The sequence below is a fragment of the Sparus aurata genome, chromosome 20 (genome assembly GCF_900880675.1).
Source record: "Sparus aurata chromosome 20, fSpaAur1.1, whole genome shotgun sequence".
Lineage (NCBI taxonomy): Eukaryota > Metazoa > Chordata > Actinopteri > Spariformes > Sparidae > Sparus > Sparus aurata.
The window spans coordinates 9,048,905-9,070,855 of NC_044206.1; the positions used below are offsets into that span (position 1 = coordinate 9,048,905).

The 21,951-nt window shown below is 40.3% G+C and overlaps 2 protein-coding genes across 3 annotated transcripts; both read left to right on the forward strand.

The window, feature by feature from the left end:
* Nucleotides 1–249: 249 nt before the first annotated feature.
* On the forward strand, nucleotides 250–15,123 carry mms19 (MMS19 homolog, cytosolic iron-sulfur assembly component). 2 transcript variants are annotated; one of them, XM_030399996.1, is made up of 31 exons: nucleotides 250–350; nucleotides 879–927; nucleotides 1,238–1,338; nucleotides 1,421–1,506; nucleotides 1,703–1,777; nucleotides 2,270–2,339; nucleotides 2,660–2,788; nucleotides 2,889–2,950; nucleotides 3,887–3,973; nucleotides 4,091–4,165; nucleotides 4,385–4,462; nucleotides 5,060–5,198; nucleotides 6,326–6,480; nucleotides 6,696–6,774; nucleotides 7,528–7,653; nucleotides 7,743–7,824; nucleotides 8,006–8,103; nucleotides 8,295–8,456; nucleotides 8,889–9,044; nucleotides 9,307–9,406; nucleotides 9,695–9,797; nucleotides 10,292–10,369; nucleotides 10,458–10,584; nucleotides 10,676–10,782; nucleotides 10,999–11,055; nucleotides 11,144–11,330; nucleotides 11,872–11,954; nucleotides 12,076–12,240; nucleotides 12,513–12,572; nucleotides 13,423–13,523; nucleotides 13,786–15,123. In XM_030399996.1, exons 1-31 carry the CDS (start codon nucleotides 263–265, stop codon nucleotides 13,814–13,816), a joined length of 3,096 nt encoding a protein of 1,031 aa, XP_030255856.1. In that variant the 5' UTR covers nucleotides 250–262; the 3' UTR covers nucleotides 13,817–15,123. The 2 variants fall into 2 exon arrangements, with proteins under 2 accessions (XP_030255856.1, XP_030255857.1); XM_030399997.1 differs by having other exon boundaries at nucleotides 263–350; nucleotides 10,295–10,369.
* Nucleotides 15,124–16,948: 1,825 nt separating this feature from the next.
* On the forward strand, nucleotides 16,949–20,531 carry LOC115570822 (sperm-associated antigen 4 protein-like). Its single transcript, XM_030399581.1, has 8 exons — nucleotides 16,949–17,109; nucleotides 17,451–17,551; nucleotides 17,654–17,949; nucleotides 18,096–18,206; nucleotides 18,328–18,452; nucleotides 18,794–18,967; nucleotides 19,075–19,161; nucleotides 19,535–20,531. Exons 1-8 carry the CDS (start codon nucleotides 17,107–17,109, stop codon nucleotides 19,661–19,663), a joined length of 1,026 nt encoding a protein of 341 aa, XP_030255441.1. The 5' UTR covers nucleotides 16,949–17,106; the 3' UTR covers nucleotides 19,664–20,531.
* The last annotated feature ends 1,420 nt before the right edge of the window (nucleotides 20,532–21,951 follow it).

A 21,951-nucleotide genomic window follows, 5' to 3' on the forward strand; every position in this document is an offset into this window, starting at 1 on the left:
CATCACAGAGAATTCGGCTTTTGCTGGGATGTTTCGGAATTCGGACAGCACCTGAAGGCAGCACCAAAAAGTAACAGCGGTTTTATTTCCACATTTTGCAAACATTTAAATTTACAGCGACATTCACATGACTTAAATGTCCATTTATAAACCTTGAATTATTTATTAAATGATAAACGTTTATATAGAATTGGTCACTTTTGCGTTTCATCCCCAACTTTATGCGCATGCGCATGTTCTCTGGTTGAGTTTCAGGGGCACGATGGCTGCGGACACTGCCTTGATGCTGTCTCTTGTGGAGGAATATGTGTCGGGACTGCAGGACAGCAAGGCTAAAGATACAGCAAAAGGTACACAGGTCTTTATCCCGTTTTCCCTCTCACCTACGCAGAATAGCTCATTGCGGAAAAAGCGCTGTTGTGGCTGCTAAGCTGCCGCTTCGAGGATGCGCAACACGGCATGATGGTTAACTAGCTAACTTAGCGCCACAACATCCTGTGTGGTGTAACAACCTCATGATACAAAACACACGCGTTTTGACAATGGTCTGCTCGTTTTGTCACGATGCCTGCACAAACTGAATGCATGCCTAAAGTGTTATTGTGCTGTCATTCGACTAGTAATGTGAATTCTGATGCTAACCCAGTGTCGTTTCCCAGCATGCTGTTTGCTAGCTGCTCTGTTTGCCTCCGACTGAAAGCATCCTGTCAATGAACCCTGTACCTTTGAACCCCGCCGATGCTGCTAGTTACTCTGTAGTTAACTATGAGAGATAAATTAGTTATTGCCATGTGTTTTTGTGTCTGTTTTCTGTGTGTGTTTCTGGTTGGTTAACGTTGCTACAATTCACTAAACTTTCTGTTGCCATTTCTGTTAAGGTGTCAAAGATGGAGAGTTTACAGTACTGCAGCTAGTGGAAGCACTGGGGTAAGATGCTACCGTTTTTACCAACATTATAGCAATAATATGAACAAAACAAAAGCATACCTTATATAGCTTACTCTTATTTCATTCTGATACTTGTTAGACAAGGGAGTTGGTGGATGTTCTGATGTTACAGAACTAGTTTCACTTAAAAATAGTAAGAAACTGTTTGGCAGTATCACCCAGCCAGTCAGGGTAGAGGTATGTCTTATAAATGGTTGTTAAAAGATCACATATTATGAAAAAGAAATCTCCACTATATTGCTGACTTCTATTGAACTGTAATCACACTTTACTTTCTCCTCTGTTTTAGACTGAGTCTGACCAGCTCTCAGCCTCACACGCGAGCCAGAGGCGTCCAGCTTCTCTCTGAGGTCTTACAAGAGTGCTATGGAGGTCTTACAGAGAGAGAAGGTACACATCTACTCTTATATTTTGTAGAGTTCATGTAAAGATTGATTTCATCAGCTTGTCCGCCTGTCTCTGTTCTCCGCAGTGGAAGTGCTCATTGCCTTCTATGAAAACCGGCTAAAGGACCATTACGTCATCACACCGCCTGTCCTACAGGGACTCCGAGCGCTGGTGAGTGTCTGTCCATGATAGATTTTCAGTGAGAACAGTGTGTGAAACATCCTGCATAAGATTAATTGACAGTTTAGTTTGAACGTTAGTGTCTGCTCAGCAGGTTTATTAGTCATTTTGAGAAGTTCCAGATGGGATCACAGTGACCAATATATGCGCAATGTAAGTGTGTTTATGCTTTTTCCCTCTCCCACAGACAAAATGCACAGCTTTGCCTCCTGGCTCAGCTGTGTCCATGCTGAGGTCTTTGTTCCAGGATGTTCACGTTCAGGTAAGACTCGCTTTTGTGTTACAATAAAGGTGTAAAAGTTGCCACCTGCCTTCAGCTGAGGAAGTCTGTTGTTGTCAGAGGATCCTGAGGGTTTTTGTGAGGAATTGACACAACAGGGGTTTTAATCCATTAGTGTCAGCAGTACTTTGAATAATATTGTTTAGTTTTATTTGTGAGAAACATTGTTCAACAGAGAAAAAACTGTATATGAGTTGGTGTACAGGTCTTATATTCATCTGATGTCCTTGGCCAGATGTTAAAATACACAACAGCAGTGTGTAACTGACTGAATGCATCTAACTTCCTCTTGATTCCTGATGTATGCAAATAAACACCCATGCAATATTTGACCACATTTCTGAGAGTGTGTGAAGATGCTGTCTTGTTGCACTTCCTCTTTTATCAATTTTGCTTTCTGAGTCAGTTTGATACTTCTAATTTGTTCTTACATTTGGGCATCATGGGTAAGCTCATATGTTTGTTTTTCTCCAGTCTTTGATGCTGGCGGAGAGAGCTTGTGTCTACAACATGCTCATCAACCTCATGGAGACCAGAGAAGCTGGTAAGCGAAATCGTGTTTAAGTCTGACTCAGAGTGTCTCAGTTAATAAAGTCCAAACAGTTTCCCACAATGATCAAGGCTTTTACTGTAGTAGAATTAAACATAATAATAGCAAAAAATAAAATAGAATAATTTATTTAACAGAAAAATAGACCCAGATATGTTCTCCTCTCCGGTCATAGATTTTACTTGTCTTAATAGTCAACAGTTGTAGCCAACACCCTACGTATCAACAACTGTCTCAGATTGTCAGAAAGAGGTAACAATGTCAGCTGTCATACAGAAAACAAAATTGTGTATTTCTTTGTGACTCTTTCACAGAACTGAAGGGTCTGGGTGCGGACTTTGTGTTTGGTTTTGTCCAGTCGATGGACGGAGAGAGGGATCCTCGCAACCTCCTGTTAGCCTTCCAGATCGCTAAAAGCATCGTCCATCGAGGTTATGATCTAGGTGAGGGCATATAGAGGTGCAAACACCCATGCAGCATTTTTCGTCTCCATTGTTTTTGACTCTATTTAGCCTCCTGTTAATTTCCTGTCTGCTCTCTCAGGTAAATTCACAGAGGAGCTGTTCGAAGTGACATCCTGCTATTTCCCCATCGACTTCAGCCCAGTAAGTCCCTGTTTACTCAGCTGCATTTTCCCAAGTGCTGACGAAAGCAGAGCGGACAGCAGACAGAAATGTCATCGCTGACTTCCTGTGACCTCAGGGGGATTGTGTAGAAAACAATCACACAGTGTCTGCCTCCTCATCTGTTCACGCACGTTTCCCATGTCTACGTCACAGAGGATTGCAGCTCTGTGATCGTTTGTTGACTCTCTGGAGAAAAACCAGTACATGCCACAATGCTGCTATGTCATGTCAGGTTTCATGTGACATAGGCAACATTGTGTGACCAGATAATTATGAAACAGCTTTTTAAATATTTGTGGATCATTGACACATGTTTAGATGGTTTATATTTTGGGCTTAAAGTATATCCTGAAATTTGGCAAGAGGGGAAATCCTGTAGGCTCAAATCCAACCAAAAAGTGGTCCATCAACAATAATTAAGATGATCAAAACCCATGCTCTTTGCCTAAATGGTTATCTGGTCTCAACATGGAAATTCCTCTGAAACGGCATGCAATTTCCAGTAGCACCACATTTTTCACAAGACACTCTGTAAAAACTCAGAGCAGTTTACACTTTTAAACAAATATATGCTGTCTGGGTCCGGACATCCGATCCTTATCCGGACCTATAATTGCAAAAGTTATGCAGTCACATTTCAAGCTTTTATAGCCTTTTACAGCCCTCACGGCCCAGGAATCTCGCAGACCAAATGCATGAGTTTTGAATCACTCTTGACACTCACTTGATTGAACATCAACCCAAATCAACATAACATTCTTATAATTCCAAACATCACATACCTGCAGAGCCTTTTGTTGTGGATATACACATTACATGCATGATTAATTTGTCGGTGAATTTATGATATCTGTCTGTCTCTTCTTTCCTCAACCTCATCCCCCCCTATGCAAACCACCCTCCCATCCATTTCAGCCTCCCAATGACCCCCACGGCATCACCAGAGAGGAGCTCATCCTGACACTGAGGGACGTCCTCGCTGGCACACCACAGTTTGCTGAGGTACCGTTGTCAACTTAAGTTTTGATTTTTGGTGCGATGATGATGTTTTGCCCTGAGAGGAATTGTATAACAACATTTTCTATGAGTGCCATAAAGAAAGTGTATTATCCTTTACAGTTTCTGTTACCTCTCATCATCGAGAAGCTGGACTCAGATGTTCAGAGTGCGAAGCTGGACTCGCTGCAGACTCTGGTGAGAGAAAAATCTTTGCTACTTTCTAAAATGTGCCTCTGATGATGAGTCTGTTGAGTTAGTTATTTAAACATTTGACTGGACATTTGCCAGCTCATGCTCAGCTGCAAAAGGCCATAAATGTGAATGATATATTGTTGCTATACCCTTTAGCAAAACAGAACCACATTACACAATCTATGCACCTGGTTTCTTATCTCACCACTCTTTGTTTTTCAGACTGCCTGCGTGTCACAATATGAACATAAGGACTTGGCAGAGTTCCTCGAGGGACTGTGGGCGTCACTGCGCAGAGAGGTTTGTACAAAAGCAGTTAAAGCACTTGTAATTGACTGATTTCAGCATCTTTAAAGGTGCAATATGTAAGAAATTAGGGTTAAAGATTTTTTTTTAATTAACTTGAATTATCTACAGAATGTCGTCTTATGTCGTCGAATGACGTCTTTGTATTGGGTTGAAGCGATATCCACTGAAGTTAACTCTCCCATGGCTGACTGAGCTAACAAGCCAACCTAACAGTTAACATCAGTAAGCAGTTATACTGCTCTTATTTATTTTTACATATTGCACCTTTTTAAGTGTGTGTTTCTTTTGTGGAGATGCCATTCAACTTATTTGGTTTGTGAGAAAGGTTTCTTTAGCCACTAAAAATCAAGAAGTATCTTCGCGACTGTATTCACATCAACCAACTCTTCAACTTGTAATAATAGGACATATGGAAATTGTGAGTCACATTCTTCTAACAATAGAGCTGATGGGTGGATCATCAGGAGTGAGAATGCAACTGAGATCATCTAAAAGAAATGGCCCAATGCACTGAAAACACTTTTCATACACATAGATTTGTCAAATGAACTTCTTCAAACACATTGAAGTCTTGTTGTTTCACTGCAGGTGTTTCAGACATCTAGCGAGAAGATTGAGTCTGCTGGCCTCGCTGCGCTCACCGCACTCACTTCCTGTCTGTCTCGATCAGTCCTCAACTCTGACTCTGAAGACTCTCTCTGCATCTTTCTGGATCTTGTACTCAAAGGTGAAGTTTAGTGAAATCGAGCATATAAGAATGTATAATTGCAAAAAGCACGAAGTAACGATAAAAACATGTGAATAATGTCAGTTTTATTAGAGCTTTAGTTGGATCACACAAAAACAACTGGGCTTGAACTAAACATGTCAAAGCTGTGGTAATGGGAGGGTTAACTGCAGTAGATGGGCAGGAAATTCTACCACAGTGACTGTTCAAGTTCTTTAATTTTACAAGTCTTGTCAACAAGATAAAAAGATTCCCCTCAGATGATGGTTAGTTTCCTGCCGAAGTGCAAGTTAGAGTTAGGAGAGTTTTATATTAAGTTCATCGACATATAAGTGATTATAAGTACCTTTTTAATATAAGCTCTATCATAATTTAGAAGGCACTTTTGGCTGTAATTATAATAAACACACTAGATATTGACAGATATTAGTTGATTTCTGTAAAGTCAATTAAAATTCATCTGATTATTTTAGTATTTTATTTTATTATTATTTTTCCATCCAAACAAAAGTACCTGCCCTAACAAGGATGCTTTAAGGTTTCAAATGAGATCCGTGTAATTGAATTGTTGAACGTGGTAAAACAGACCTGCGGGCCTCACGTTACTTTGTATGGAGGCAGCTTGTTTCACAAGATTACGAGATCACATGAGAATGGAGCCCCAAGATAATATGCTATATTAGAGACACTCCTGCGAAGGCAGTGTTGCCAGATATACGATAAGTAATCGCATTTGTGCAATAGTTATATCCTTTGTTTTATGTAGGATCAATAATGCCCCAAAAGCTATAATGTATGATCATTTGATTGCTTTTGTGAGGCTTATTTGTAGTTAGTTTAAGTCTGCATTGTTTCTTTTTAATTTATTTCATGACATGATCAGGAAAGCAAAACATGGTGCATGCTGGTCCATCATTTATGTTATAGTGTAATATCTCCCATCTGCCAACGCCGTGCATTGTAAAACAACATTGTCAAATCTCTACCTGTGGACACATTTGTACAGTCACATGGTGTCATATCACCCAACCCTAGGGTAATTTTAGTGCAGTTACCATATCATTATGATGCAGTAAAACATGTCCAGTGCTCTTGTTTTTTTAACTGAAAGTGTGATGTAATTCCAGACTGCAAACATCACCTGTGTGAACCAGACCTGAAGCTTGTGTGGCCCAGCGCCAAGCTGCTCCAGGCCGCCTGCAGCGCCTCCAACAGGGCGAGCCACATCATAGTGACCGCTGTCGTGCCCTCTATCATCGAGCAGTACAACAACAGAACACAGGTAAACAAGTGAAGCTGAGGTGTAGTTAAATATGAACCAGTTTGGCTATAGAAAATAGCCGCTCTTACTTGGACTCTTTTATTGTAACAACCAGGTTGTGTTTTTGAGCTGATTCTTTTTTTATCTTCATTCACATTTTATCTTCATTTATGAAATCTTTCGGTGAGACTGCTGATTGCGTGTGATGATATCGTGGTCTCTTTCTCTTTGCACAGTGTTCCCACAGACGAACAATACTGGAGGTGGTGCAGCGATTCATCCAGTCAGTAAAAACTTGCCAGCCCCCAGAGAATGGTGAGTGCTTTTGTCTTTCTGCAGGGTGTCCGCTCATATTTGACATCTTTTACTTTCAGCTACATTTTTGTCTGATTTGAATCTGTACATCTATTTTGATAATTGATACTTTTGTTTATTATTTCTTCAAAATGAAATATGCTAAATAGCGTTTCTTCTGTAGTGTGGACCCTGATAAAATCTAGATATTTAAATATGCAGTATGTAAGAATTGACTACTTGTCGAATACAAAAAAAAAAGGGGGCAGCATAGAGTAACCGCAAGCTGCGGCTAAATGTAGCTGCTGTAAGCTAGTTAGCTCCATTAGCCGTGCAGTTAGCAGTCTAGCACAGGAGCTTTTTAATAGGGACGGGTCAGAGCTAGCTGGTTGATATTCTCACTTCAGTGTATATCTGTGCACCATAATAGGTAGACATGAAAATGTCAAAACTGTTATTTCTTCACATTCTGTTGAGAACTTAAAACATTTTCAAATGGGATAGACTCACGGGATATGGAACTCACCTGTTTTATGTTGCTATCTAACCATTGAGACTGTTGTGTGATTAGTGCTTAGTCAAACTATAACTTAAATGTTTTATACAAATTTTTTAACACAAGTTTTTCATATAGAAACTTCAAAAAGGCTTATGTGCTTTTATATTTTAAAATATTGTAACTGTTAACAGTGCTGTTTGTGCATGACCTCAAAAACTAAAGACACAAACCCCAGATTCTAACATGTGTCTGTTTCCTTTGTCCCTCCACATTAGAGGAGAGTGTGTTTGGAGCCTTCCGTTCGTCCCTGTGCAGCATAGTGTTTTCAGCTGTGACAGAGACTAATGCCAGCCTGCAGATCACAGCCAGCTCTGTGCTCACCTCACTGGCACAGCAAACAGGTGAGATGATCTGTGGCACTCACAGCAGATTCAGATTTGGTCAGAAATTCAGCAGTGATGTAATATCACAGATGTGCTGTGTCTGTCAGGTCTGCTATTGGACTCTGATATCGAGCTTGCCGTAGATCACCTGATCAGACTGTTGCTGATGGAGGATGACGACAAAGTCAGGTCAGCTCACGTTGATCATACTTCCATCTGTCTTTCCTCTCCCCTAGCATCCTCTTCATTCCTGTGTTGCTAATTCTCTGTTTCCCTTAAAATACACAAAGCTGTCTTAATTTTACCTTTTTTTTTTCTTTTTGACAAAATCAGAAACATGATATGTCTCTCTCTTCATTTCTGCCTCCAGTCTTGCTGTGGTGGAGTGTGCTGGAGCCTTAGCAGAGTTGCACCCCGCAGCTTTTATCACTAAACTTATCCCGAGACTAAAGAAGGAGATGTTTTCTGGTAAGTGAAAAATGTATATTGGAAATACAACATATGGCTATGGGAATATATGAAAACACTTCATATATTTTGGCACTGGTGATTTGTTCTTTAAAATCCAGTAATTGTTTTCATTTATCATTTTAACATTATGTCAGCTGAATGGAACACCATGAATAAACCTGACAAACCTTTTCCTCTTCCCTGCTCAGACCCCATGGATCAAGACAACAACAGAGAAGCTTCTGAGCAGCAGTCCCATCATGCATTGCGCCAGCGGTGTTTGTCTGCCCTAGCTGCGGTGTCCATTCAGCCCAGTGTCGTTCAGGAGAGCACACCTGTCCTCTTGGAGGTCCTGAGCTCAGCACACACAGGTAATCTGCGTGGACGGATAATTTTATTACTTCTGATGCAGACAAATTTGATTGGTGGAAGTTGACTGTCAAAAAATAAACAACATTCATCGTTTAGATGACACAAAATGCTTTTGCATTTTCTCATAAGTTGCCTTAAATCAGTCCCAATGATCTCTCCATATTTGAGCAAGTAAGCATTTGTATTAGATGACATGCAGCTGTGAACTGTAAACATGGTTCTTATAAGTGCTTAAAAATGGTGTATAATCTAACTGTAAACATGTTTATGATGCTATTGACACTTATAGAGTTAGCTTATTGCTAAGCATCTAATAGGAATATTACGTAATGATTCATGCTTTTTCCTTGGATATTAACATACTTGTGACCGGGTTCAGATGAATGCCAGTGTAATGTGTTGGTTTTGTTTTTGGTTTTGTTTTTTTTCAGGGAGTGTTGGTTTCTCAGTGGAGGAAGTGGTGTTGACGTGTAGCAGCCTCCAGAGAATAGCAGAGCAGGTTCAGGACACCGAGGAGACGGGACGGTGCTTCCATGACATCATCATCCCGCGCCTGCTGTCTCTGGCTCTGCAGGCAGGGCTGCAAGGTGAGCAGTTCTAAGCTGAAATAAAATGATGACAATCTTCTCTTTAACCTTTCACCAAAACCCCACATATTTTTCTACCTGTGTCTACTGACCATTTTTTACACTTTCACCAGAGTCATATTCAAAATAGTTTGTCTCCTTGGCGTATGTTTAATTGCTCTCTCTCTCTCTTCATAACGGCTGCACTATCGGTTTACCGTTTTTAACACGACAGTTGAAAAGGTGCATCATTTCAGGTGAAATTCTCTGCGATATTTTGCAGGTGAGGGGTCAACTGGTCGCCGTAGTCCTCTTCTGGAGGAGGTGGTCCTGTCTGCCATGGTCCCTGTCATCAGTACTTCCTGCTCCAGGCTGCAGCCCACGTCAGTACAAGCTCTCTAATTAGACTCTCGTTTTATGTCACTTTTCAACACTAAAAGTAAATTTAAAATAGATGACTGTCATACACTTAATTACCACATGCATCTTGTTTTTAGTTGACGGACAATGAAACTGTAATTAGTTGGGAGAGTTTCTTTTCTAAAATGTCCTGTCTGTTTCTCACCTTTTCTTATTTAGTCAGTGTCTTTGATTTGTTTTTCACAAAACATTGTCAGAGCATTTTTCATGAGGTTTGTGTGGTTTCCTTTCTGGGTGTTTCATGTCTCCAGGTTGGCGGAAAAGACGGCGTCGAGGGCTGTGTCTCTCTTCCTGGATGGTGATGTTTCTTTTTTGCCTGACAACTCCTTCCCTTCAGATATCCAGCTGCTCAAGGTTTGTATAAACCTGGATTTCAAGTTTGATTACTGTAAGACTCAATACAGCCCTCATTCCAAAAAAAGTTTGGATGCTAGAAGAGAAAAAAAAATAGAAAAAAAAGTACACAGTCAGTGAATGTAATGTTTTATCATATCGACCTTTTTAGATACCAGCACCAAGTTTCAAACAAGTTGGGACGGATGTAACAAAAGACAGGCGAAGTTGTAAAACGCCCCCAAAACACCTGAACGTTACACAGGAACACTTTCGTAAAGCTGTTGTCGTGAGACACAGCTCGTTTGCAAACTGTTGCACTGTTTTTTCTTTCACAGCATCCTAACTTTTGTGCACTTTGGGTTGTGTTTAAAATACTTCTCAGTCATTTAGACATTGTCACGAATTTACATAAGAATTTTTCATATTATTTATATCTTACAGCATATATATTATATCTCAAGTCAGTGTTAAGTGAAAACGTTTTTTTATTGATACATATAATGTTTCCCCAGAAGCAGAAGGGAGACTCATGGAGCCAGTCCCAGATGGTTTGTCTGCTAATGGGATGTGTGTGTTCGTTACCTCGCAGCGTGAGTCTACATTCCATCACTTAATTCTGCTTTTACAAATGTTTCTGTCACTGTTGCCGTTTTCTAAGGGGGGCATGTTGTCATCTAGGTGGAGGTGCCTCAGATGGATCAGCTGCTGTTGCAGCTGGAGGAGCTGAGTTGCACCTGCAGCCACCCGCCGTCGTACACGTCAGCTGCAAAGTGCTTTGCCGGCCTGGTTAATAAGAGAGCGCCGGGTCAGTTTGTCTGTACACTCCTCCTTGTTTTTGTCCAACATGAGAACCAAACTGTGTCACCTAACAGCAGCTGTGACGGTTTCTTCCTCAGGTGATTCTCTGGACAGCCTCATTCAGAGCACAATGAAGAGAGTTTATAGTGTGCTGGACTCTGAGTCTTCGTCTGTTCGCACTCAGGCTTTCACCCTCATGATCTGGGTAAGAGTCATGCTGTTTTCAAGAGGGTCGCTTTATGACTGTCAAAATGTTTGGACAGATAATTAAAACATTTAGTATGTGACTTTACACAAATGTATTTTTACATAACTTATTTTGCAGTCAGTTGTCTATGAACGTAGTAAGTTGATTGGTAAATGAATAAACTTCTGTTCGTGTGAGAAGCAGCAGGTGAAGTAAAGTTGCTCTTGTCTCCAGGTTGCCAGGGCTCTGCTTCTCAGATACCACCCTCTGTGCACAGCACTGATTGACAAGGTAACAACAGTTGCATTCTCTCCATTTATATTTCACAAACTTCTGCAGACATGTGGTTTATATTGTCTTCCACTGTGTGTCCTTGAAGCTTTTCTCTCTGCTCGACGATGCCGACCTCGGTCCGATGGCAGCAGACGGCTTCTCGCTGCTGATGAGCGACTCTTCTGACGTCCTGAACCGCAGTTGTCACGCAGACGTACGCATCATGTACCGCCAGCGCTTCTTCAGCGAGAATTCAGCCAAGTTGGTCCAGGGCTTCAACGCTGCACCACAAGGTATTTGGCACTGCTCAAACCAGTGTGTATTGAAAATGTCTTCTATCATAAAAGTCAGACAGAAATAGAGGCTGCTGTGTGTTACAGACAGCCCTGGGTTTCAGCATTTATTTAAGCATTGGCGAGTAAATCTCTGAATGCTTTTCGCCACACATGGATAAATGTTTGTAGCAAAACAGTCATGTGATCAAAAAATACGCTGTTTCTGTCTTCTGCTGTCTGTCTGTTGGGAAGTGTCACACACAACACAGGGAAAGGGACTTCATGGTGCATTCAGGTCCACTTGAATGTACCTTGTATACTCAAAGGTCACAGACGTTTAACCTCTGATCTTTTGGGGTATGAACATTAATGGAAGTTTTTATTTAGTTCTACAGTTTTAGATTAAATCCATTAACTTCCTCCAGTTGCAGTGTCTGAAAGATGATTTTCTCCTGGGCTTCATGTTTTTACAAGCTGCCACAGAGGCTTGTTCGTGCTCAATAACTCGAAAAATATTTACGGGACATTTGATATGTGAAATTTCCAAATTTCCCTGCAGAGAAGAAGCCCAACTACCTGAAGGCTCTGTCTAACATCGTCAACAAACTGCCCAAACAGGTTCAAGTCACTGAACTACCAGCGGTGAGTAAAGACCAAACTGCTGCAAGCGGTCACTGCAGGTTCAGTTTCGGTCACTTCTTTTAAAGAACTTCAATAACTACAATCGGTCAACATTTAATGTGAGGTTTTTGTCCCCGTCCAGCTTCTATCTCTGCTGTTGGAGGCCCTGTCATGTCCCGACCAGGGCGTCCAGCTGTCCACCTTGTCCTGCCTGGAGCCCGTCCTCATCGACCCACCAGCAGCACTCATACAGCAGCTAGAGGCTTTGGTCAACAGGCTGCTGGCCCTCACATCTAGTCGAGCCATGGTTAGTGAGATGTCACACCTTGAAGGCTTTTCTCTGCTGATACTATCAAATAAAGAAAAACAGAATATGTATAAGCGATGACAAATGCAAGTCGACCCTATGAATATACATGAAGAGACTAGAGACTGAGCGACTCACCAGCTCATCCCTTCTGTTCAAAGGTGCCACACTGCACATATTCAGTTATATCATACTGTGTCTTGATTGGTCAAATGAAAGCTTCTATCATGAATATTGTAACTATTTTGATCTATATCTTTTGTTTCTTGCAGAACGTAAGAATCGTTTCACTGCGGTGCATCCATGCTGTTTCCCGCTTCCCCGTACATGAGGTAAAACACAAAGCTGTCCGTGTTTTAGCTGTTCAAAAATGTAAAATCACACGTTTAGAGTCTCTTCTCGGTCACTCAAGTAAGAATTTCCTTTGAGGCAACTCATTTATCACAGAAGGAAACCTCAGACGTTTCCTTTCAAGAATTTTGAATAAAATGTTTCCGCCCTTTAAGGTTCGATATGTAAGAATTGCCCAACTCTAGTTAATAATATATACTAGTAGTATATTAGTAGTATATATTATTAATGTGGATTCTTCAGAGAAACTGCTGCTGAACATAGTTAGCTCAGTTAGATATGCTGCTAGCAGTCCAGACAAGGAGCTCAGAGAGGGGCTGGGACTAGCTTGTTGTTAACTTCAGTAGATGTCTGATTGATGTCAAATTTTAAATCATTATTGAGTTCTAAATGTATTGAACTAAAGATCTAACATAGTGCACCTATAATTTCCCCTCCACTTCCACCATTAATGTGGATTCTTCAGTGAACCCATTTGGGTTTTTTTATATATTAAAGACAGACTTATTTACTGTCTGGATTGAGAGTAGTGAGAGTAACTAGTAGCTGCACAAGTTACTGTCAAAGATGGCTGCAGTAGGAAATAGTGTGCCACCCCTCCCAGTATATTAATCCAGCATATTTGACCTATTAAATTATTACCGTATTACTATTTTTATGGACACTAGAAGAAAATCTTCACATGCCATTGAGAAGAAAAACTCAAGTTTTGTGATTCTGTTGCACTCAAATTTTTAAACATCATATTGTATACATGTACAAACACATTTATGCCCATCTAATACTGCTACAAAACAGTTAAATTCCTTCCAACATATGTCACTGTTTCAGGTGTTGCCGTTTCGGGCCCGAGTGCTACGAGCTCTGGCCCGCCCCCTGGACGACAAGAAGAGGCTGGTGAGGGACGAGGCGGTTCAGGCGAGATCAGAGTGGTAAGAATCAGATCCCACACTGAAAACTCAAATTCTAAATGCATCGGAAATCACAATGTGTCACATTTTGTCTTAATGTCAATGACTTTAGCCCCTCTAATCCTGTAAAAAATTAAGTGAAAAATATGCAAAGGAATGAATAGTCCCTACTGTTGAAAGAAAAAGAAAAGACATAAGATATTGAAAAGGTACCAGTTACTGCACTGTGTCCTCATAGTTGGTTCCTCACAACACGGTGCCTCTTTCTTGTTTTTCCTCATAGGTTCCTGTTGGGAAGTCCGGGGGGAAGTTGATTTTGTTCCTCAAGTCTTCCCTCTTCCCTGAACTTGAATAATACAGATTTGGGGAAAGTCAAACTCCAAGACCAGGTACCCAGAATCACAGCTGTGGAGTCCAAACAGAAGCTCCCTCTCCTCGGTCGCCTCCCTTTTTAATATTACTGAAATGTTTTTGTTGTTACTGTCTGGATCTTCATGAACGCACAAATAAGAGTATATGGACTGACTGCGGAGCGTTGTCTAAGTGAAAAGAAAGAAACTGATCAGTTTAAAATGTAACACGCCTTGTTTATGTTGCTGTCTGTTCTTTCTACCTGTTGGGAGTAAATGCAACGTCAGATTGCATGGAAGCTTTTTTGTTGATAATGCCCATCACAAGAGCCCAAAGTTTCATCTTTTAGGTGTCCTACTCAGTCAGATTAGAAGCTTAAGTAACACCCAGAATTCATTTTGTGATTATAACGAAATGAAGGACCGTATTTTTGAATATTGCGTATGGTTACTTTATAATCGTTTTAGTATTATCATGTGATGTTCTGGAACAAAATAACAATAATTCAAAAAAACATAACATTTTCATCTAATCTAATCAAAGTTGTGTGGATCTGGTGAGGAAGTTAAAGATAATTTAGGTTCTAAAATTCAAAATGGCTCCTGATGAATGCACTTTGAACCAACTCTTACGTATAATTTCTTCTTTTTTTTTTTTTTATGAGCATTTTGAGAATGTTTGGCGCCATAAAACAACAAGAATCACTTTGTTGCAGATAAAGACGTGGACCTGAAGCCAAATAAGAGCAGCACTGAACCCAGCAGGCACTGTCAGCCTTTTTATCTTCTTATCTGGATGAATGTGTAACTGAGCAGTAATGTCTTAATAGCAGGCGTGTTTGATTTGTGTCACTCCGGTGTGCCAGCTGGATGGAGCTGATTTTCACGACCTGGGAAATATATGGATGTGCAGGTTGTTCACTGGATTTTCACTGGGTGGCATCAATCGAGCACTTCCACATGTATCACACCTCCACACTGACATGAGTGAACTTTTAAAATTAATTTTACATCAATACACATCTATGTTGAAGTTAATGTACATTGAATGAAGATTGTAAGTTGTGAGAACTGTGTGTCAACCATCCTCTTCATTTTCTTTCTATATCTGAGCAAATGCTGATGCTATATTGTAGTTGAGTCATTTCAGTGAGGTTGGCTGACTTTTGACCTCACATCAACTTATGCCAAGGAAGCAAAAATATTTAAAATGTCTAACTTAACATGTCATTAAACTTTTCTTTTTAATTAAACAAAAAACATTTGATGTAGTTTGTATCATGTTATATATGCACACTTGTGTGGTGTGTCTGTAAGGACAAGAGGCTTTGGCATCACACCTCAGAATCACAAAGGAAACCCACCCACAAACCCACTTCCTTCATGACTCCTCTAACCAGTTTACTTCAACAAGTTAGTTCTCTGTGACAGAGAAGTTATGTCGGCGTATATCAGATACTGTCCTGGCTTCAATATCATATGTGTCGTATTTAACGTGAAGAAAAGGAGGAAATAAAATAAAGGCACATGTTGCAGTAAACAACAATCACCGGCCCTGCACAGCCTCTGTCTCCATCTAGTGGCCAACTGCGTGAACTTCAGGAGGCAACAGCTGCACGTTTAACTGTCTCCAAGAGGGTTTAAATTCTGGTGTGATGTTTGCAATAATAAAGTGACATATTTTTTCACCAACCAGCCATTGAACCGCAAATACAGCCATGACTTAAGTGTTGTAAAAAGTACCCGACAGTCATATTTGAGAAAAGGTAAAGATCTTGTGTTGAATTATTACTAGACTAGGGTAAAGGTAAAGGTCACCCTTACGAATAACCTGGTGCTTGATTAAAAGTGTCGATATTCACTTAATTTCAGTAATTTTCCTGCAATAAATATGGTTATGTATCAAAGTAGCCAACAAGTAAAAGGAATTTATACATATATTTATATGAATGTTTATAGCTAAACATACTGTAGTATTGCCTGGCTGATTATCTGATGTGATCTGATTGACAATAAATTCATTTGAAACAAACAACTTTTCCAATTGGATTTTTTTCTTTTTTAATTTTGTTCTCAGAGTAACAACTACTAAAAACACAGGACAAAACTTGAGTTAATTCATTCCATAAGTCTATAATGGCAATGTTAAAGCAGATTTTAAAAAACGCTACCAGTCAGTCTTCATTTTCCAAGGAGATTTAATCCCTGATGGCAGAAAAAAAAAGGCACAATGTTGGGGGGAGCCAATGTTAATGCTGATGGTGTCATTATTCTATAGCCATTACATTGTGCACTCAACATTTACATCATACATTACATTACATTACATCATCATCTGTGATGGAAGGAGTGGAACACGGACTACCTTATCACAAAAACTTGAAATAATGAATTTTATTACAGGTCATCTGAAAATGTGACCAAATCTGCTGATCTACTTTGTAACAAAACTACTTTTTTTTGTGTGCGACATGATATACATGTACTTTACAAGTGTATGTAAACTTGGGACCACGACTAAAAAGCAGCGACTCTCTAATGTTTTTTGTGCCCATGGTGAATCTGATTTCAAGAGGCGGGCATGCGAGCGTGATTTGTGACATCACAGATAGTTTGGAAGCCAATCCTGGTCCGGTATTGGGCGTACACAATGTGGTGTGGAAACTTAAAGCCTCCAGAATGGACTGTACAGTGAAGGTGTGTCCAGCATCAACTTCTGGAATATTTACATATTCAGTCATTTTTAATGAGGGAGACAGAGTGGGCACAATTTTAAGGATATTATACACACACACACACACACACACACATTTGTATGTATGCCTATGTGGTGGGGATCTTTCAAGATTACCCTTGATACATCAGACCTGACTGCATCATAATACAACTGATTCAAACTTTATTGATTGTGTGTTGGGGGAAAATAAATCAAGCAGACAGAACCATTTTTAAATATAAACAAACATAGATATGACGTCTATTTTTAAATATTTTTTAAATATAAACCTGATTTGCATATAGAATGTTCAGCTATTTCATACATGTGACGGGGCTTTGATCTAAAGGATCCATTAGAATGTTGATTGACTGTAACGTAATGTAACACTGAATCATAATCTGAACTCCATTTCATTCACAGCAGCAGAGTGAGAGGACTGTTATTTGTTGCTGAGTAAGACATATATCCAGACAATATCTGCCAACTAGGATTTCAACCATTTGCTTCGAAGACAGCATCGGTCTCTACAGAAATAATGGTAAGTTACAGACTTCACGCTGGGCACACAGACTTATTGTAACCATGTTTTTTCATTACCTGTCTGCTATACTGACAATATACAACTTGTGTGGTGTTGATGGTAAATTTAGAGTTCACTGAGCTTCAGTTCATAGTTTCTTCACTGTTAACAATGCGAAATGCTTTTAGAGAGCATTTATAAACCTTTACAGCTGCTTAATAAATTGATTTGAAAGCATTTCATTGTTTGTTGACAGCGAAATAACTATTTAATAAAGTTTAATCAACCATACATTTCTCCATTTACACACGATGGTTGTCATGAAGTGTCACTGATGATTTTCCTCTGTGTCTTTCTAGCCGTCTACAAACGCGTTGAGAAGAAGCCTGCGCATGCAGTGGTCAGAATATTATACGCAGGAAGGAACTCCACATATTTCCTACAAGGAGAAGTTACACAGGTCAGATCTCTGTGCAGTATGAAAACATTCTGTGTGCTTACAACACTGTACATAAAATCTACACATGTATCAGTCTTTGCTAACTTCCATTTCATCCTTCAGGGTCTTTCGGAGGAGGAGATTTCGCATCCTCCACGACCCCCACGACTCCCACGACCCCCACGACACCCACGACTACCAGGACTCCCAAGACTCCCACGACTCCCACGACTACCACGACTCCCACGACCACTACAACTCCCACGACTCCATTGCCAGTGACGACCATTTGGACGGGTATCAGGATGTGCCTGACGAGGAAAGCACTGATGAACGGACCACAGGGACTAAGGCACCGTTCAGGTCTACTTGGAGAGGCATGATGAAAGCCACTTTCCTCCTGCTGGTCATGCTTCTTGGTGAGAGATTTCAAACTTTCATTTCATTTCTAGAACAAAAATTAAAACCTAGGACAGCTGGTTTTAACCAAGTCCTCGGTCCAGGTTTCAGGTCACGTTCCTTGTTAGTAGGAACATGTCTGACCTTTGTGCTTCTCATCCTCCAGGAATCTTGGTGAACGTGAATCTGAAGCTGAATGAGGAGGTGCGGTCACTCAGACAGCAGGGAGACACTCCTCTGGCAGACACGATGCCCAACTTTGCCTTAGAACCACAAGGTAAGTTATCCCATCATCCATCATCCTTCTTCAGTGTCACGATGATTCATATGTGTGTTACTGTGGAACATGTTTGGAGGTTGATTTCTAACTTTTGTGTTCTTGATTTGTGTGCACGCAGGTGCAAGAGTTTGGCACAGTTTATCCTCGGACACATATTGGCACAGGAATCCTCACATCTGGATTGTAAAGGACAAAATGCACCACTGGTTTTATTCAACCCAATCGCAGCGACGTGTGATCCAGGTACGAATTCACAACCACTAGTTCTCCAGATCTCGTGTTGTGAAACTTAAAGGTGCACTGTGTAGTTTTGGGGAAGACATTTTAATCAGTCAAGATTAATTCAGTCATGGAAAAAATATATGTTTCTGAGTTTGTGTTATTAGCTGATTAATATTGTATATGTTAAAATTTTAAGTCTGAATTTGTCCTCCAAAACTACGTGGGAGATGGCTGTTTTACAGTGTTCATAGATAGTTTTAAAGCGGATTGTAAATTACACTTTTGCAGCTTCTAGTAGTTCATGTGATCATAGAGAAACGGCGGCAGTTTGTGAAACTAAAATATTTCATTTCTCTCCTCAGGGACATTCACCATTACAACCAGGACATTGTTGGTGCTTTCCGGGCGACCGTGGACATATTGTGATCTCTCTCTCTCACCCGACCTCCATCAGTCACGTGACGATCGGCCATATATCAAAAATCCTGTCCCCCCGTGGCAACATCGCAAGCGCGCTGAGGGAATTCACTATCTCTGTAAGTCAGCCATTTTCTGTCGCCATCCTACCTAGAAATATCCTGCATACATTGCACATCCAAAGGTGAAACTCATGACTGTCTGTTTTTGTTTTTTTTCTCTCCAGGGAATGAGGAGTGATGATAAGAACATCGAGTTGGCTAGATTAGTCTACGATCAAGACGGTCCATCATTACAGACCTTCGTAGTGCCTGTGAGTATGTTATAAGTGATGCAGCGGCACTCCCATGAACATGCATTTGTAATTGAAAAACATTGTGAACACTGAACAAAAACATTCCCAGATTATTTCGTAGTACACATGTATGTATAGGACACGAAGTAAAGATGAGCTTCAACTTTAGTGATCTTCTCTTAATAAAATCTCTTGCTGCCGCAACACTGCCTCAAACTGCGGCAGTTAAACTAAGACAGTTATTAAAACCTGATTCAGAAAACACCATGTGGTCCACATAGATGTCAGGTGGATCAAAATGTCATCTCTGTCTCTGATGTCCTGTCCTCACGTCTGTTCTGTTACAATGCCTGACGCTCTTTATTCATTTGTTTCTCTTGTCTCTTACCAGGACCAGGACAAAGGTGTCTTCAGTCACGTGAAGCTACAGATAGACAGCAACTGGGGAGAAAAGAACTACACCTGCCTCTACAACTTCAGGGTTCATGGTCAAACCTCCACCTCCACCGCCATTTTATAGATAGATAGATAGATAGATAGATAGATAGATAGATAGATAGATAGGTAGATAGGTAGATAGATAGATAGATAGATAGATAGGTAGATAGGTAGATAGATAGATAGATAGATAGATAGATAGATAGATAGATTAAGTAATTGTAGGTGTGTTTAAGGTAAGTATTTTCAGGGCCTGTATTTATCAAGCAAATTAGACGATCAGAACATGTCTGGAGTGGGCCAGATCTGGGCCACAACAATTTTGCTACCTGGTCAGAGTCCCTAGTCTGAAAGACACCTATGTCTCCAGGTAAATGTGTGTAAGGTGGGGGTGGTTGTGGGTGGGTGGATGGATGAGCGGCCCGTGCACCAGTATGTGTCAGCACTTTTTCTTTTGCTTGATAAATATGGCTCCTGATCTGTGATGATGAGGTGAGTCGATCTCAACACTTCTGAGCAGTACTTTCCTTTAAACCCGGGCCCTTACATCTGGCAGCTGGGTCGTGGCATGCAACTCCGACCGTCACTACAAGTGCTTGCACTGACAGGCTGAGGTTGAGATGTCTAACAGCTTCACAGAAACGATTCCTGCAGTGATGGAGCTTTTGACAAATAATCATCTGTTTTGTCATCAGAAACTCGAGCCTGGTTCAAGGAGCGGTCTCAGCTTCCAGGTGCACAGGCTGCCCACCCATCTACCCACCCACCCTCACCTGAAGCACATTTACCTCGAGACATAGTCTTTAAGACGTGGGACTTCAAGGCTGTGTGGGTTTTCTCCGGGTACTCCGGTTCCCCCACACCACCTAAACATTCCAGTTAAACTGGTGCTTTAGGTTTAAATTGGTCGTTAATTGAAAAAATAAAACAATAGAGAGATTGAATCTGAACTATTTTGCTCTGTGTGTTTTATACAGTATTTTCTTCAAGTATGACGATGCTTTTTCAATTATTCAAAGTTGAATTTTAGGTCTTGCACATCCAAGAAGTTTTATTTAGTATGCAGGCATATTTTTGCTGTATGTCTTCCATCCCATCATCCACCCATCTTGCAAATGCACACACTGGTCATGTGACACATCCAACTGCTATGTGTATGAAATAAGTATTACTGCCTAATGTACAGCTTGTTGGTTTCACGTTCATTTAATTTAATTGAGTATTTCAATTTTCTCCTACTTTATATGTCTTCTCCACTATACTTTTGAGGCAAATATTGTACTTTTTACTACACTACATTTATTTATTAACTTTAGTTACTAGTTACTTTATAGATTGGATGCTGCCTCAGACAACCACTGATTGTGATGATCAAAAAACCCACTAATTTTCAGATCCTATCTTCTAAATTCAGGAATTTAGAGCATGGTGATCCATACTGACCCAAAGTCAGGATATCAGCCTCTGCTGCTCAGATTGTGATCATTCTTGTTTTTCAGTCGGTCTATTGTGGACGCACCAGCTCTAAGGAAGGGCAATACCAAATCAGTGGTGTGATTTAGTATTAAAGGTGCAATTTGTAGTTTAGAGAATTTTTTATGCCTAAACAGACTAAATAAACAAACTTCTTTTCTTGACTGAATAAACAAACTGAACTTAAAAAAACAACACAATTACCTATTTTCTTTTACTTTGTTTATAAATGGCGGACCCTGCCACCTTTCTAGATTCAAACAGTGTTCTGGGTACCATATTCTCCTCTGAGAACAGCTTGTTCATTCAGAAAAATCCATATTTATGGAGTTTGTTTTATCACCTCATTAATCTTGTAAACATTAAAATTCTGTCTTTGAATTTCTTCTCCAAAACTACATAGTGCCCCTTTGAAAAATACAATTATGACAGTCCCCTTTATCCTCTATCTATGGATAGGTCTCATGTTCAAAATGTTTCTGAGTGCTGAAGAAAGAACATTTCAGAATCACCCTTTTAGAATGAAAAGAAATGCAACATATCTTTATATAAAAAAATATCCTTGAGATGGTTCACATGCCGTGGGTTCAAGCAGGGCTGGACTGGGACAAAAAATTGGCCCGGGCATTTTGAGCCGAGACCGGCCCACCAGGTATTGATGGAAAGACGATGAAGCCTACGAATGAAACAAACTTTCTTGTGACAATGCTTATACACTGTCTTGTTGGTGTATATGTACTTGTCTAATAAACTTAAACCTACACCATCCTCCCAGTACCGTTTTTCAATACAGTACTTAGTGGAAACCAAAAGGCTGCTTGGTCTAGTTAACCTCCTGAACAATGTACAACATATGATGGGATTCTGAAATTAGGACAGAAAGGAATAGAGGTGAGA